Source organism: Vicia villosa, unplaced genomic scaffold, assembly GCF_029867415.1.
Source record: "Vicia villosa cultivar HV-30 ecotype Madison, WI unplaced genomic scaffold, Vvil1.0 ctg.004672F_1_1, whole genome shotgun sequence".
NCBI lineage: Eukaryota > Viridiplantae > Streptophyta > Magnoliopsida > Fabales > Fabaceae > Vicia > Vicia villosa.
In genome coordinates, this window is record NW_026706488.1 from 63,387 (window position 1) to 81,966 (window position 18,580).

General features: G+C 36.3%; 1 protein-coding gene across 1 annotated transcript; it reads left to right on the forward strand.

Moving 5' to 3' along the window:
- The first annotated feature begins 11,351 nt into the window (after window positions 1–11,351).
- On the forward strand, window positions 11,352–11,926 carry LOC131642223 (histone H4). Its single transcript, XM_058912494.1, has one exon. It carries the CDS (start codon window positions 11,420–11,422, stop codon window positions 11,729–11,731), a length of 312 nt encoding a protein of 103 aa, XP_058768477.1. The 5' UTR covers window positions 11,352–11,419; the 3' UTR covers window positions 11,732–11,926.
- The last annotated feature ends 6,654 nt before the right edge of the window (window positions 11,927–18,580 follow it).

The following is an 18,580-nucleotide window of genomic DNA, read 5'->3' on the forward strand; positions in this document are numbered from 1 at the left end:
GTGTGCGATTCGAACCACACTTCCAGAATCTAAATTTTTGAAAAATGTAAAGTGTTTTTGAAATTCCAACCTTGTCATGACTTGAACCATTCACAAATGTAGTTCTTGATTCAAAAACTCAACAAATTGACTATAAGCATATTGATCTGACTATAATATACATGCGTAGAAAAGGATCAAGAACTAAATTCTAAGGTGCACAATCATGTGAAAAAACTTAATAACAATATAAACAAAACCAAAAGCTAAAAGAAAAAGCAATCAAAACATAAACCCTTAGGAGGCTGAGGTAATGCAACTTCGGTTATGGGTTTGTTATAAGTTTTTTAGGTTCATACCATTCAAAGTTCGTTTGTATGTTTACACGTGTTCCGTTGCAGAACAAAAAATGGGGAGGATTGTAGAAACTACGATGGAGTGAATCTTCATGAGCACTACGATGATGTGACATTGTGGATCAAAGGTTATTGATAGGCCCGCAAGTGCACGACTATATCATGCTTAGTATAAAAGATTATTTATCCCTCAAAGACCAATTTACAAGTATCATCATTTTACTATTACTATGTTTAGCTAAGGCGATGCGAAAAGGTCACTACAACAAATAACGCTTTTTATGACGAAGCTTTCACCACGTACAATAAAAAAATGCGTGTACATGTGACCAGGGCGCCTTGTTTTAATTAAAAATAATAATAATAAATTTGTTACCTCAGATTTAAATAAAATCGACATATATATATATATATATATATATATATATATATATATATATATATATGAGGAGAGTTATATTTACTCCAAGAGTAATTGTTCAACACTTACTCCAAATCATAACCATTGATTATCATTAATCCAACGGTTTTAATTAAAGTTTTATATAGAAAAATATTTCCAAAAATAATTAGATTAAATAATCAATTAAAATCGTTAGATTAATGAAAATCAATGGTTAAGATTTGAAGTAAGTGTTCAACACTTACTCTTGGAGTAAATATAACCCTTCTCTCTCTCTCTCTCTATATATATATATATATATATGCCCAGGGTTTGAGGTTCGATTCTCAGCTCCTGCTATTTAATGTTGATTTTTTCTTTACCCACCTCTCTATGGGGGTCACCCCCAGCGAAAATCCCAAAATACCCCTGCTTCGGAAATGAACTTCCGAAGCGCTTTTTTTTTAAAAAAAATTTCCTTAATTCGGAAGTGCATCTCCGAAAACACCTCATGGGGGGTGTCTTCGGAGATGAACTTCCGAAAACACCTCATGGGAGGTGTCTTCGGAGATGAACTTCCGAAAACACCTTTGTTCAGATTTTGGGGGGTTTCGGAAGTTCATTTCCGAATTATGCAGAAACTGTGTTTTTTTTTTATGTTTTATCTAAAACAGTCTCGCATTTTAATTAAACGTAAACGCCAAATAAAATAAGCAATAGATAAACTGAAAATACTAATATGATAAATAAACAAAAAAAAATACTAATCCGATGAAAATAATATATACAAACCGAAAAAAATAAAAATAGTGTGCTAAAGATACAATCCGATAACAAAAAATATATAAACCCAACCACTACTGGGTGTGCCTAAACCTCTCGCCCTGAGACCTCCTCTGCCGCCTGTATGTCGCCGCACGGTCCGCATCAGTGACGATCATCTCCATCACGGCGACTGCCTCTGGACCGCCCCGCTCCACGATACCTCGATCCAACGCGTCCCGCCCAAGCATCGATATCCACTGGCAGATCGGCATGAGATCAATGGCGTGATCATCCTCGGCCTGCTGGTTCTCCAGGATCTCCTCGTGTGCTGGCCTAGGAGCGCCGGGAATGTCGGGTCTCAGAAGAGGATGTGACACCCGGTAGAACCATGTGACGTATCCCTCCTCACTGTGCCAGTCCTGGGTGACCCGAGTGAGACGGTACTCCAGCGGTACCACATGATCCTCACAATGCTCCCATATGGCAGTGAGCTGCACTCGGGTCACATTGTCGGGAGCAGCCTCAAAGGGTGACCTGGGTATCCGCTGCACGAATCCGAACTGACGCATGCACCGCTCAGGGAGATATCGAACCATGATGCCAGTCCCGCAAGCCAACCAGCCAGAATAAAGTGCAATGCCGTCAAAGGGGACAATCTGAGCGTAGTCGATGAACGGCCTCCAGGTGACGTCGTCGTGCAGAGTGCGGTCCAGGTATCCACGGTATGGTCCCACCGCATCGTTCCCCCTCTAGAGATCGTATCTGGCGGCCCTGGGCAAGGCGTCCACGTACGCAGGATCGAGGTGGTAGCCGTGGATGCGGGAGAAGTAGGAGATGATCCAGCTCTGAAACAGAAACAAGATAATGTATTAAAATTAAATACGAAACATATATAAATAAATAAATACGATAATGTATTAAAATAAAACGTACCGTAAGCAGTGTGCAGGATCCGACCAACTGCCTCGTCCTCTAGTTGGAGGCCTCATTCAGCTTCTGGTAGAGATATGCCAGAGTAGCTGACCCCCAGTTCCACTGGTGAACGGTATCCAGGTCCATGAAATAGCGGAGGTAGGCCATGTCGACGTACCTGACACTCTTGTCCACAAAGCATGCAGCGCCTACCACATGCATGTACCAGCACCGGAGAGCGCAGCCGCGGTGGTACTCCCTGAATAGGTCGTTACCCTCCTGCTCGGCCTCGGCCGCCGCGTCCAGGTGGAACTCAAAATAGAGGCTCAGTGTGTTGAACCGGACATGACACCCAGAAGTCGAGACGCACTCCAGGTGAGCAACCTCGTGCGGCATGCCCAAATAGTGCATCATCCATTAATGGCCTCGACCCTCTAGATCCTGGAGTGGTCCAACAGCCACCCCCTGATGAGCAGGTGGAGAAGACACTGGACGTCATGCAAGGTGATCGTCAACTCCCCCACCGGCAAGTGGAAAGAAGACGTCTCCTTGTGCCAGCGCTCCACAAATGCCCCCTGCATGCCGGTGCTGATGGTGGTGTACCCGGTCATGCAGAGCCCGCTAAGCCCTGAACCTCGCACATGGTCGTTAAACCACTGAGCTGATGGTTTAAACAGACCGAAAATCTTCCTGGAGTGGTTCACCATTTTCAATGGCTCTCTCTCCTGTTACAAAAAAAAAACAAATAAGCGAGAAATAAACGGTAAAATTATAAAAAATGGTGACAAATAAACGGCTAAGTTAAAAAAAATACCTCTCCCTCCCAGATCCGCCGAGCGACGTGATCCTGGTAGTGAATCAGCAGGGAAGTGTCAAAAGGCCCTCCCGGATAGCTATCCACCTCCTGCTCCTCCTCCTCCCCGACTGGAGGGTCAACATCCGGTATCACCTCCTCCTCATCCTCATCCTCCTCCTCTCGTTGGCGGGAAGAAGATACCCGAGCCAGCCTACTCCTAGAGCCTGAAGCAGATGAACTCTCCACCAAGTCCTGTGGAACGCGCACACGGCGTCCCCGGCCCCGTCCCTGGGTCGACGCCAGCTGCGCCGCCGCCCGCTCGCGTCTAGCCGACGCAGTCTGGGACTCCCTGCCCTGTCTGATGCGTGCTGGCTGGTTGCCTGACATGTTCCTGTAAACAATCGAAATCGATTAATATGCGAGACAAATGAAAAACAAAAAAAAAAATGCACTTCTGATACAGTTCGGAAGTTCATTTCCGAAACTGGGATGGAGGTGTTTTCGGAAATGAACTTCCAAAACACCCCTGCGCAGAGCTTTTCTGCAACCTTCAATGGCAGACCCAAAAAACCTAAACCAAAACTACTTTTATGCCTACTAAACATCCTAATATCAGTACTAACCTATCTTAATGTGATTTTTTCAGTTTCTAAACACCCTATTAGAGTTTATTCAAATAGATCTAAAACTTGAAAAAACAATGTAGAACTTACCAATTAGTGTTTGATGATGAGTTTGGAAGAAGACTTGGGAATGCTCTTTGATCTTACACTTGATTTTGGCAGAAAATTTGAAGAGGGGTTGTGTTTTGATTTGAGTTAGGGTAAATGAATGGGGGAGGGGGAGTGTTTTGTTAAATCTGCAGAACGCGCATTATTTCGGAAGTTCATTTCCGAAATGGTGTTTTCGGAAATGAACTTCCGAAATAAGACAATTTTTTCAAAAAAAAAGGCGCTTTCGGAGATGCATCTCCGATAACACCTTTTTCTTGCATTTCGGAAATGAACTTCCGAAGTCAGGGGTAGTTTGGGTTTTTCACCAGAGGTGGGCTAGAGAGTTGGGAGGTTGGCAAAGAAATTTTCTTAATGTTTTATATGGAACCAAAAGGCACCTTTTTTTTTTTTAGATTTTACGACGGGTATGTTACCTCGGTTTTTTGTAAAACCGAGATAAAAACTCACTAATTTTTTATTCTTTTTGCAACTAAAAAGGAGCCTTTGTTTTTTATAGATTTTATTTTGGCTATGTTACCTCAGTGTTTTAGATTAATCGCGATAAATTCTCTATATATTTTTTATTCCCCCAGTGTCTACCTAATTCAATTTCTGAGCCCTGACGAAAGAACACTACTTCTCCAGCTAACGAAAGAACACTACTTCTCTAGCTAACGAAAGAATTCTCTCACCATTAATCTAAAAACTCTTCTCAGTGGTATGTTATTATTATTCTTGTTGTTTTTGTTGTTGTTCTCCATTACTTTCGTTCTTGTTGTTCTTATTGTTGTTATTGTTCATTATTATTGTTCTTGTTGTTGTTGTTCTTCATTACTGCTGTTGTTGTTGTTCTTCATTACTGCTGTTATTGTTGTTGTTCTCCATTACTGTTGTTCTTATTGTTGTTCTCAATTACTATTGTTCTTGTTGTTCTTGTTGTTGTTCTTCATTATTGTTGTTCTTGTTGTTGTTGAGAAGCTTTATTTTAGGGATCGTAGTTGGGCCTCTTCGTTATGCTCATTTCTTATTTAAATTTTGTGACAATAACTTTGGGTTGTTTTAGGTTTTGGGTTTGGTGTTTTGGATGGCTATGCAAACACCTCTTTTTATAAGAAGAAATCTTGGTTAACGTATGTTCTTTCCGGTCGAACAGGTGGCCAACAACGGTAGGCTTAATCTTCGGCGATGGTTGATAGAAAAAAAGGGGGTTGTACCTGTAAGGCACTCTGATGCCAAAGTAAGTGAATGAACAAGGAGGTACAATCGAAAGTATAAGATTTGGGGTGAGAGAAATGAATTACCTTGCCCTCTAGGACTAGAGGGCTATTTATAGGGGCGCTCCTTGGAGTGGATCTCCTTTTTTATGGGCCTAAGCATGGATATCGGCCCAGAAAGTGGGAGAACTAACCGTTGCCGGGCACGGTGTCTCAGCATGCTCGGTTACATCTTGAACGTGCCCAGATCAGGCCAAGGATGCTTTTTATGCGTTTGGGCCAATGCTTATTGGGCTAGAGGTGGGATTGGACCAATTAGGATAATTGGGCCAGTCCAGAACAACGTACAAACTGCCTTAAAGACTATGCATCAAGAATTTACGAAATACAATGAGATAATTTATTGTAAGTTATAGTTTCTATGTTTTAGCTTTTGCGTATGAAGCATTAGTGTGTCATTCACATTTCCTTTATTTTTGTTTTGTTACAAATGTGATTTAGTTTTATTCCGATTTAGTAGCATATAACCATATGATGAAAGCTGATAGATTAATGTGTATGAGAAATGAGTTCTTGAATTCCTTAAAACCATATAATAAAAGCCCTAAATTAGTTGTAACCTTAAGCGGACAGATAAGAACCATAGAATAAAACTTTCATTAAATAAACTTTCAAAAAGGTAATTTTTTATTAATCATATCTAAATCCTTTGGCTGAAAGAAAGTTTGACCAAGTACAATTTGCTTCATCATCATCAGAATTGATGATTACTGGCCTTTTCACCCTTATTCTTCTTGATTTCTTCTTTCTGAGAGCTCTCATAGGTCTTAAAGGTTTGGTAGCAGGGTCTCTTTTAACAGCTTGAACCTCTACAGCCACAACACCTTCTATTCTCTCAGTATTGGATGAAGTACTCATTTTGCATTTTGGTTCATCATTTTCACTAATTTCTTTGGATGAAGTTTCAACATAAGTACTCATTTTGACTCTTCCTATTCTCTGTTTTCTTTGGATGAAGTTCTTTTTATGTCTTGGTTCAAAGAGGTTTTCCGCTTTTATATTGGTTCTTCTGATTCTTCCTCTTCTCTGATCTTTGGAAGTCTAAAAGCCAAAAGATTTCATGCATGTCAAGTTTCCTTCTAATTATTGCTTTTTTAAAATCTCCATATTTTCTTCTCTTGGAAGTTGGAAAGATCTTATGGTTGACTAGCTGCCTTGAGCTACTGAATGATTACATCTCATTGTCTTTTCAACTTTCTTTCTCCCTTATTCGATATTCCTTCCATTCCTTCATATTCATAATTTGATGTAATGATGTTTACATTGTAGGTTGTTTGGTTCCTAATGGAATCGTGTCATCGATGTTAGTATTGTTTTTGTTATTCTTATTGTTCTTGTTGTTCTTCATTATTGTTGTTCTTGTTATTCTCCATTATTGTTGTTATAGTTGTCATTGTTCTTCATTATTATTGTTTTTGTTGTTGTTCTTGTTGTTGTTCCATAAACTCGCTTCCCTTGCATAAGTTCCATTCTTAGAAGATCTGAGATGGACTTTTCAGTGATAATAATCTTGTATCCCAAAACGTGTGAAACAACGTGAAGAACATCACAATCCGCTTGTTTCCAGAAATCTTTAACAAAGGCTTCATAGATTGGGCCATAAAGTCTTTCAAAGTAATTCTTCCATCCTTGAGCATTTATCTCTCCACTTAAGTCATATTCATTATCAGCAAGATTGACGAAATCAACAAGATTCTCACATAGAACTTTCAATTATGATGGTTGAGTGATATAGTGAACCTGTGGAGGTCTCCTTGTAACATGATTTTCATCAATGGTTGGAGAAGTTGAAGAACTAGGTTGAATAGTAGATGAAGAAGGAGGAACAGGTGCAGTTGCAAACCCAGAAGAAGCCAAACTACGCTCAAACACTTTAGAAAACTTGACTGCTTCTTGTTGTTGTATAAGATGAAGAACGTTGATGAAGATGTTGAGGAGAATGAAGAACACCAAGAACAGTTGAGAGAAAAGGGGTTTAGGGTTTCTAACAAAAACGTGGGTAGTGAAAAGTGAGGTCGTGTATGTAGTGTATAACGTGTTTTTAGAAAAGAGAGAGAGAGAGAGAGAGAGAGAGAGAGAGAGAGAGAGAGAGAGAGAGAACAAACATAATCATTAGGGGGAATAAATGATAAGTAATAAATTTGATTTAAGTCAACTCGAATAAATAAACAAACTTCTTGAGTGACACTAAGTAGAGTTAATGATTGAGCATAACCAAAGGTTACACGTATTAATCATGCCTAAGTGACACATTTTGATGTTCTCAGAATCTAGAAAAGCAAACATTTTCCATCTAATCAGATATGTTTCTGACTGAAACATCTTTTGATGACTGAGATTTTGAATAAAAAGAAATAATATGCTTTTTGTTTAAATTAGAATCTCATTTCTTCATACTATAACTAAACACATCTTATTCTGATGAAACCTTACTCCGGACAATAATCCATTTTCAGATGCTTCAGAACAAATAGAAATTTATCTTCAGCTAAGGGTTTAGTAAACATACCAGCCCGTTGATGGTCTGTATCTACAAATTCTAAAGAAAAAACCCCTTTCTGAACACAGTCTCAGATGAAATGATGTTTTATTTCAATATGTCTAGCCCTATAATGTAAAATAGGATTTTTACTTAAACAAATAGAAGCAGTGTTATCACAAAAAATAGGAATGTTACTCTCATATATCTGATAATCTTCCAGCTGATTCTTCATTCAGAGCATCTGAGTACTGCATAGAGATGCTGGGATGTGTTCAGCTTCTGCTGTTGAAAGCGCAGTTGTAGATTGCCTATTGCTTGACCATGAAATCAGATTCTTTCTAAGAAACTGACGGTTTTCAGAGGTACTCTTTCTTTCTAGTCTATCTCCAGCGTAATATGCATCACAGAAACCAGAAAGAGTATACTCTAATGTTTTCTCATACATTAAGCCAAGATTAGTAATTCCTTTCAGATACCTAAGAATTCTCTTAACAACAATTAAATGAGATTCTCTAGGATCAGATTGGAATCTAGCACACATATGAACACTAAATAAAATATCAAGTCTATAAGCAGTTAGATATAGAAGATAGCCTATCATACCACAATATAGCTTCTAACATACCTTTGCACTTACATTTTCTTTCTCTAAAATGCATGTTGGATGCATCAGATTCTTTGATAACTTACTATCCAACATGTTGAATTTCTTCAGAAGTTATTTGGTGTACTTACTAAGATAAATGTAAGTAGCTCCTGGTTTTTGATCAATCTGAATTCCCAGAAAGAACTTCAGCTCTCCCATCATACTTATTTCAAACTCAGCCTGCATCATCTTAGAAAATTCCCCACAAAGAAAGGGATTAGCATAACCAAAAATAATATCATCAACGTAGAATTGAACAATCAGAATATCATTTTTGAATGTTTTATAGAAAAGAGTAGTGTCAACCTTTCCTCTGGTGAATTTGTTTTCTAAAAGAAAACTACTCAGTCTATCATACCAAGCTCTGGGAGCTTGCTTTAGACCATAGAGAGATTTCTTGAGTTTATAAACAACATATGATTTCAAGAGCTTTCAAATCCAGGAGGTTGTTTGACATACACTTCTTCAGATATATAACCATTCAGAAATGCACTCTTAACACCCATCTGATAAAGGATGATGTTATGATTGACAAAAAAAGAAATTAGTAAACGAATTGCTTCTAACCTGGCGATTGGAGTAAAGGTTTATGTATAGTATATTCCTTCTTGTTGACTATAACCGTGTGCTACCAGTCATGCCTTGTTTCTAACGACCTCACCTTTCTCATTGAGCTTGTTTCTGAACACCCATCTGGTTCCAATGACGTGGACTCCTTTAGTAGGTTTCTGAACAAGATCCCATACATCATTCTTTGAGAATTGGTTCAGTTCTTCTTCCATTTCTAGAATCTAGTCCTTGTCTAAAAGAGCTTCTTCAATGGATGTAGGCTCAATCAGAGACACTAGACCCACAAGAGTTCTTCGGTAGGTTTGAACGCTGATATGGTTTTAATAGAGGCATCTTTGTTTCTCAAAATCAATTCTTCAGGATGAGAAGCTTTAATTTTTCTTTTCTTCTGTTGTGGGGGATCAGAAGGAACTATAGCAGCTTCAACAACTGGAGCTTCTGATTCTTGAACTTATGGTTCCTTCTCCCCTGGTTTTGAAAGAGTTATCTCAAAATCTGCAAACTTTTCAACTAGCTTTGACTTTTTAGAGTCAAGCTTATCATCAAATCTGATATGAATTGATTCTTCCACAATTCGTGTTTCTGTGTTATAGATTCTGTAGTCTTTTGAGCGTTCAGTGTATCCTAACAACAAACATTTATGTGATTTGGAATCGAATTTACTCAGATTCTCTTTAGTATTCAACATAAAACATATACATCCAAATGGATGCAAATAAGAAATGTTGATTTTTTTTTTATTTGTCCATAATTCATATGGAGTCTTACCCATAATAGGTCTTATAGAAGTCCTATTATGAACATAACACGATGTATTCACTACTTCTTCCCAAAAGTGCTTAGCCACGTCAGTCTCTTGGATCATGGTGCGAGCCATCTCTTGCAATGTTATATTCTTCCTCTCTACAACACCATTATGTTGTGGAGTTCTGGGGCAAGAGAAATCATGTGATATCCCATTCGCATCAAACAGACTCTCAAAGTCTTTATTCTCAAATTCTCCACCATGATCACTTCTGACTCTAACTATTTTGCAACTCTTTTCGTTTTGCACTTGAGAACAGAAGGTGGCAAATACAGAATGCGGCTCGTCCTTGTGTTTTAAGAATTTTACCCATGTCCATCTACTGTAATCATCCACGATGACTAGTCCATATTTCTTTCCATTGATAGAAGCAGTTTTCACCGGTCCAAACAGATCAATGTGAAGAAGTTCTAATGGCCTAGAGGTATAAACAATCTTTTTAGCTTTAAAGGAGATTTTTGTAAACTTGCCTTTCTGACATGCTTCACAAAGAGCGTCTGAAGAAAACTTCAAGATGGGCAAGTCTCTAACTAATCCAAGTTTATTTAGTTGAAATATCTTTTTCATACTAACATGACCCAGACGTCTATGTCAGACCCACTACTATTCGTTAACGGACAAAAGACCTTTTACATTATGATTTTTCAAATAAGATAACCTTATTTTGTAAATGTTGTTCTTCCTTTTACCATTGAACAAGACTGAGCCATCATTCTGGCTAACAACTTTACAATATGTTTGATTGAAAATGACGTCATAACTATTGTCACTAAGTTGGCTAATTAACAACAGGTTATGCATCATACCCTCGACTAAAAGAACATTATTAATAAAAGGGAGCTCACCATTACCTACGGTTCCAGAGCCAATGATTTTTCCTTTCTGATTGCCTCTGAAACCAACTACTCCTCCAGATTTGAGTTCCAAATCTTGGAACATACGCCTTTCGCCCGTCACGTGTCGCGAGCAACCACTGTCCAAGTACCATGATTGGTATCGTGATTTTCAATCTAGGAGGTATCCTCCCCTGCACCATCTAACTATAATTTTGAGCCAATGTCGCATTTAAAATTCTCTTAACATTCTCCTTTTAGTCATGATAACTTTCATAAACTTTGAATAGTTTGATACTTGTTGAATGACTTCAATAAGTTATGAGTTATTATGCATTTGCTTAAGTATTTCCACAAACTTACAAACTTCTTACCTTCCCGCCCTTTATAAATGTTACAATGAATGATGGTGGTGGTGGTCTTTCCAACAACAATGGATTCTTTGATTTGTTGGCTATATTCCACTAATTTAACTATATACTGTATATCTTAAATTTGTTACATAATATTATCAAAAGAATAATATGAGCAAAGTTTAACCGAATAAAAAACATTATAAAAATACTATAAAGATTTGGATATTACTTTAACTCTATTAAAAAAACAATCTCAAAGTTCAATCAAAGTGTCAAACCAAGCGCTGATCCGCAAAAGCACTAAAAATCCAAATCTCACCGTTAATATTATTCTATCTACGGTCCTTAACTTCTTACCCAGCTATACACGGATCACCAATATAAGCCGTCGATTACCCCGAATTCAACGACAGAGATCAAATTGAATCTCATAAGCCTCTTCCTCCTCCATCTGCAACAGATAGATAAATAGCGCAATCACATTCCAAATTATCATCTCAAATTCAAATCAAACCCTAAATAATAGTCAATCACAAATTTTCAATCGAAAATGTCAGGTCGTGGTAAGGGTGGCAAGGGACTTGGAAAGGGAGGTGCAAAGAGGCACAGGAAGGTGTTGAGAGATAACATCCAAGGTATCACAAAGCCGGCGATTCGGAGATTGGCGAGAAGAGGAGGTGTGAAGAGAATCAGCGGTTTAATCTATGAAGAAACGAGAGGAGTATTGAAGATCTTTTTGGAGAATGTGATTCGTGACGCTGTTACATATACAGAACACGCAAGGAGGAAGACGGTGACTGCTATGGATGTTGTTTACGCTCTCAAGAGACAGGGAAGAACTTTATATGGTTTCGGAGGTTAAACAAGAAGAAGAAGAAGTGTTCTTTACCTTCTTCTTTTGTACTGTGTAATTTGAAAAAAATGTGATTTTCGTTTTGTTTATGACAATGATTAGGTTTATGTAGAACTCTTGTAATGCTGAATGAAATTGATGTGTATTCAGTAAACCCTAAATTTAAAGTTGAAATCAAAATGAAGCAGTGATTTTCTTATTTAATACTTGTTTTAGTTTATACAGTTTGTTTTCATACGTTTCTTTCGTTTGATTTTTATACTTAATTAATCTACTGTGAAATTGCTTGGAGCTAAGGTTAGGTGTATTCCTAGCTGAGAGCGATTTTTTCAATGCAAATGTTTCATCAGTCACCAGCTGTTAGAAAATTCTCACCATGAGATCTTGGATTAATTTTGCTCTGCGATGTCCTTATTTTTAGTGCTACTAATTTCTGTTTTATGATATGCTCGTTGGTTTCATTATCGGCTTTTCTGTTTCTGAGTAGCAATTTGCTTATGTTGGTGGTAGAATGATTGTTAGTAATGCTCCCAGTGATACTGACATAGTTCACTACCTGAAGGGGTGAATTATGTATAGCTAATTATTTTAACTTTTGTGAAAACTAAATTCAGAATCTTAATAAGTTCTGAATCTGATCTTAAAGATGTTAGCAGTGGAACTTAAAGGTTCAGAAGCAAGGCAGAAGTAAAGGGTGACGCACACAGTTATCCTGGTTGCTTCCATAAATCAAGAGTAGTTCAGTCCCTTTGTATTACAAGAGAACTAGCTAGAAACTTTAACTGCTCAATCATACTATAAAGATATTTCTGCTAAAACACACAGACAAGAGACTTTAACTAAAGCAAACTAGCAATTGACTTCCTAGGCCATATACAAACAGTTTAGAAGAATAGATAACAATTGCACTTGATATACAATCAGAGGTGAGGTGTAAAAGTAAACACAACATACACAAAGACTCTTAACACTTAAGACATATAAGATATGCAAAGATAAGAACTCAAGGACTTGTGCAAAGAAACACCTTTGTTCAGGTTAACTCAATGTTATTGTGTAATGTGTTAATTTCTTCCCTCAAATATTCATATCCTTTTATAGTGGAAAAAAAGACGTTGGAAGATTACTTGCACAAGTGGTCTTTGCTGAGAAACTTTTTCAAAAGATACGTTGGAAGTTGTTGTAACCTTTTTGTGAAACAACTTTATCTAAAACACCTTTTTCATATTAGGTATCTACTGAGTTGTTGGAGCAGACACAAGGAGATAAGTCATCTCTTCTTGAGCCTTGCGTTATAAAGCGCTAGTTGACTTTCTTCACAATCTTGCTTTGACAAAGTAGATTTTCTTCAGAGTTTGAATATTGTTCAGAAGCTGAGTTTTCCAATCTTGGTCTTCAGAGTCTAAGTCATAAGATTTTGAACCTTTAAAATCTGAGTCATCAGCTTCAAAATCTGAGTCTTTAGCTTCTCTTCATATGCTCTTTCAGAGACAAAACCAAGTTAAATTTTAGCTAATGATCCTGCACACTTGAACATATGTTATTATATCCCATTGTTATTTTAATACTTTATTATCATCAAAACTTAAGGGATATGAACAATTTTGTTCCAACATACACATCCTCATGAAATTTTCAATGTAAAAAACCACTATTCACATCAAGTTGGTGAATATGCCAATTATGGATAGATGCAAGAGCTACAATTGTTCTAACTCTAGTCAATTTTGCAACTATAAAGTATGTTTCAAAATAATTTAGCCCTTAAATCTCATTGTAGCCTTTTGGATACCAACCTAACTTTGAATCTTTCAATGGTTCCATCAGTATGAAGTTTTATCATGTATACCCATTTGCATCCAATTGGCTTGGCATTTAGAGGCAAATCCATAATTGTCTGAGTACTTGTTTTCTCATGAGCATTAAGTTGAACTTGCATAGCTTGATTCCAACATTCAAACTTACAAGCCTCATCATATGTTTTAGGTTTAGTGAATGAAGTCAGGGACAAAGAGTGATGGCACTTGGTGTAGACAACTTAGAATAAGACATGAAACTAGAGATAAGATATAATTTACCTTTGGACAGTTGTATTAGGTGTTTAGTTGGAGTGTATACATAATGCTGTAAATATGACGTTTTGTATTTGATTCTTGCATAAGCATGCAATGGTAGATGAGATGCATTGATTTGATCATATGTGTTTTAGTTTTAGATATATGTGATATGTTGGGAATATGAGTTGGTTGATGTAGGTTGGACATGTAAGTTGGTCAGTTGATAAAAATGATGGGATTATTGCTTGAATTCTTTTGGAGAATAGTGTTAGTGGAAGTGTCGTTGGGACAAGTAGTATATAGGTTTGGATCAAGTAAAAAAAGTTTTTGATTAGAGGTAGTGGTTTGAGGTATGGTGTGTAGTGTATGATCATGTGATGAATATGAAGGATAATATGTTCAAGAATGTGTGAAGTTTGTGTTCGAATATCATATGATAATATGTGTTCATGAGATGGCACATTTCTTGAGGTAAAAAATTATTTGGTATGGAGGTCAAGGAAAGCATAGCCTTTCATGCCATTGGTATAACAAAAAAAATTGATTTTCTTTCTTTAGAGTCAAGTTTGGTTCTCTGGATGTTTAAGCTAGAGTCATATCATATGGAACCAAAAACTTTGAATGAAACAATGTTAGAAGCATTTGGAGGCGAATCCACATTTGTTCAGGTACATGTTTTTCTAAGAGCATTAAGTTCTACTTTTATAATTTGGTTCCAACTCTCAAACTTATAAACCTCAACATATGTTTCCTGCCAAACCTTTTCGACGCGCGACTTCTTCTTGGATACACACAACCATACTACATACATCAATATCCACCATCTATGAAGAAATAGACCCCGAGTTCTCTTCTTGATAAAGAGCCTAGTCTTCTTGATACTCATGAATGTCAGTAACATTGAAAGTATTGGACATATTATTTAAATTCAAGAGATCCACCATATAAGCATTATCATTGATCTTTCGGGTCACTTTGAAGGTGTCATACTTGCACCGTTGCACGGATGCAACTTGCTGTAAGTACCAAATGTTATGCAGAAACACCATCACATCGTCTCCAATATTGAAATCTTTAAATTTCATGCATTTATCTCGCATATGAGGCAAATCATTTTGTAGTTCTTCTGCGGTCAATTCCTTGAAATCCTCTTGGTTCCCTAACACTTCTTCTAGAGTTGTTGTTTCCTTGTTTATAACACTCATTAGCCATTTAATCACCACTAGACATAAAATTTTAGTTTTTTTAATTTCCTCATCAAGCCCCTTTTCACTTTGCGTCATCACGAAGCACTACTACAAATAACACATTTCACCCCGGACGCCAAATGCATTTAACCTCGGCTACAAAAGCGAGGTAACTAAGGGCGTCATGAAAAGTATCAACTTTATCCCTCGATTTTAAAACGCCAAGTGTCATACCCCAATTTCTGCCCTAAGTATTTCATTCATTTGGATGTGTCGCACACATTCATCATTCAATTATCACATCATTGTATATTAAAAAGTCAACATAAAAAGCTTGCATCTTTGCATATTTTTTCGTGTTACCATTTGTTCGTTTTTTTATATTTTAGACGGTTAATAAATATTTGCTTTTATCATTTCAAAAATATAAAAAAGGTTAGTTTTTAGTATTCAGTTTATTTATTTTATTAGAATTAATATTACTTTTAGTTTAGATTTATTTTAATTGTTATTAGTCTAAAAATATATAAAAAAAGAGTAGAAGTTTAAGTGTATTTTGAAATTATAGTTTAGGCCTATTTCCCATTTTATTCCTTAAAACCCATAACATATAACAAAACAAAAAAAAGAATACAATATCAAGGCATTTTGATTCTATTGCAAGGTTACATGAATTTACATTAGGTCAGCAAGAAATACATCCATTTACATGATAAAAATTGTGCCCACAGCCTGCATAATCAGTCCATAAAAACCTGCACCCTTGCTACCCAAGCTGTGCAAATCAGTCCACCAAACTTGTCTTCTTGCACTATCTACTTGCTGCATACAGCATGCCAAACATTGCACAAAATTGACAAGACAAAATCCTGCATAAGAAAGCAACAAGAACAATTAATTAAAATTGTTCAAAATCCATCCCAATTTCCCCCAAAATTCCCCATAATTTACGTATAAGACATCAGTTACAACACAAGCAGAGGGGGAGCCACAACAACCATAGCAAGAAACCATCCTTTAACCTCTGCTCAATACTACCTCCAAATCCCTGCAGAAAACTCATTCTGAAGCTATCATCAAACCTGTAAACAAAAACCAACGATAACCTTCACAAACTCACTCGCACCTCAGCTTCACCTAACGTACCAAACTCTGCCCTCAATAACTCTCAGACCTTCATCTCAGAATAACAAATATACCAACCTACATTCACTCTGCTAATCCCACACTCATCCTCAACAACACTCACCATACGACAAACACAAACCAACACAGCAACACACAAACAAAAGTGGAAGAGAGACGAAGAGCAGAGTAACCGAAAGCAAATGAGGAGAAGAAAATACCTGATTATCGTTTGTTTTTTTCGTTTTGTGATTTTCTATATACGTTTTTATTTCATCCTTGTAACTAGTAATCACCGAATAAGAAATTAATAGGGATTTAACTTGGGGGATTATTGGGGTGTAGGTTGTTCTGTGTTCATGATTTTTGTTTGAAACCGATCGAGAGAGAAAATTAGGTGAGGTTTGTTTTGGGTTCTTGGCCGAAATCAGGTGGAGAACGAATGAGTGTTTTTTGTGTTATGTTAGAGAAGAGAAGAAGATTATTGTGTATGTTCTTGTGAAAGGCGCTGGATAATTGATGTATGCTTTGTTTGGCAATGAGAAGAAGTTGTGAAGAGAGAAATAGATAAGAGAGAGTACGAGAAGAGAGAAATAGATAAGAAATAAGGGAGATTTGTGTTATTGTTTGGTATAGTAGAAAGAAAAGAGAAATAGAGAAGAGAGAAATAGCATAAATATGTAAATGACAAAAATGACCTTATGAAAATTAATAAATAAAATATTAATTAATTATATTTTTTATTTGAATTAATTAAACCCTAACTAATTTACTGCACACTTTATTTAAATATTTACACCTTATTTAAATATTTAATGTATTCGTATATTTTTAATGTAAATTACCTATTTGTTTATTCATTTTATAAATTTTGTAATTACCCATTGTTTAGCCATTTATTTAAATAATAGTTGTTATTATTATTATTATTATTATTATTATTATTATTATTATTATAAAATTGAAAAAAATCTAGTAATACAATAGTAAAGTAACGTTTTGCTATCGTAAAACTATGACAATGAATTTTGCTAAAAAAACAAAGGGTACAAATGAAAAGGTTTAAAGAAATTGAGATGATGTTACTTTTTTCGCTAATTTGGGAAGAAACAAAAAGGTGGTGGGACCCACCATAATTTTGTCTCTCTTTTGTATTTCATTGGTGCTCTAAACTGAAAAAATTCCCATTGCTCGCGTGTCTCTCTCGTCGCTATCTCTCTCGCCTATATCTCTCTCAAACTAAACACACTTTTAGGGTTTATGATTCAAACCCGTTCGCGTGAGAAGGGGCTAGCGGATCCGGGTTCATAAACCGGTTCAACCCATTTTCTTCTTTGGATCTCTTAGTATCTTTTTAAGTTTTCTTGGGCTTTACACTCTAATTCTGACACCCTCTTATTTTGGAAAGCACCCCTCTGGCCCAAAGGTTTTTCTTTTTCTTTTCTATAACTATTTGCTTTATATACTTGATGGCCTCTTAAAAACACAAAAATATTTTCTTTTATTTTAGTAATAACCAAAATAGTTATTTTATTTCTCAAAAATGATTTATTTCTTTTAGGTATTTTATAAGAAATATGTATATAAATTTTCTTCAGAATTTAAGTCTTTTTTTACTTAGAACATTTTCTAATAAAAATTCCAAAAATACATTTAATAATTAAATCGAATTTAGTTCTTAATGGATGAAGAAAGATTTCTACGTACTTGTACAAGCTGTTCCAAAGCATTTGGGCAATGGCCGTTAAGACTTTGTTTGAATGCTTTGATTCCATTTGAGACCCTTTAAAACTCAATTTGTCTCACCTTTTTTTTTACAAAAACACTTCCAACAATTGAATTGAGTTTGGTTTTCAATGGATGAATCAAGAAGGATTTGTACGTACTTGTGCAAGTTATTTTAAAGCATTTAGGTGATGGCCGTTAAGCCTTTATTTGAATGCTTGGACTCCATTGAAGACTCTTTAAAACTTGATTTGTTTCGCCTTTTTTACAAAATGCTTTTTAATAAACGAATTGAGTTTAATTACTTATGGAAGAATCAAGAAGGATTTGTACGTATTTGTGCAAGTTGTTCTAAAGGATTTAGGCGATGGCCGTTAAGCCTTTGTTTGAATACTTGAATTCCATTAAAGATCTTTCAAACTCGATTTGTCTCGCCTGTTACAAAACAATTTCAATTCAATAAATCATCTCTTTTTCTCGCCCAAGTGCGAATCTTTTTCATCATCCAAGAGGGGTTTGTACGTACTTGTGCAAGTTGCTCTTCAAAGCATTTGGGCGATGGCCGTTAAACATTTGTTCTAATGTTTGATTTCTCTTAATAAACAACTTCAAATTCATTCAAACCTTTTGTCACTTTAACTTTTCATTTCAAAAACCCTTTTTCATAAACGAGACACTTAGTCAATTTCAAATACAAACATACTTTCACATGTGAAGATCAAATATTTTCCACTCGAATGCGATGATGGCCAAAATCTTGTTTT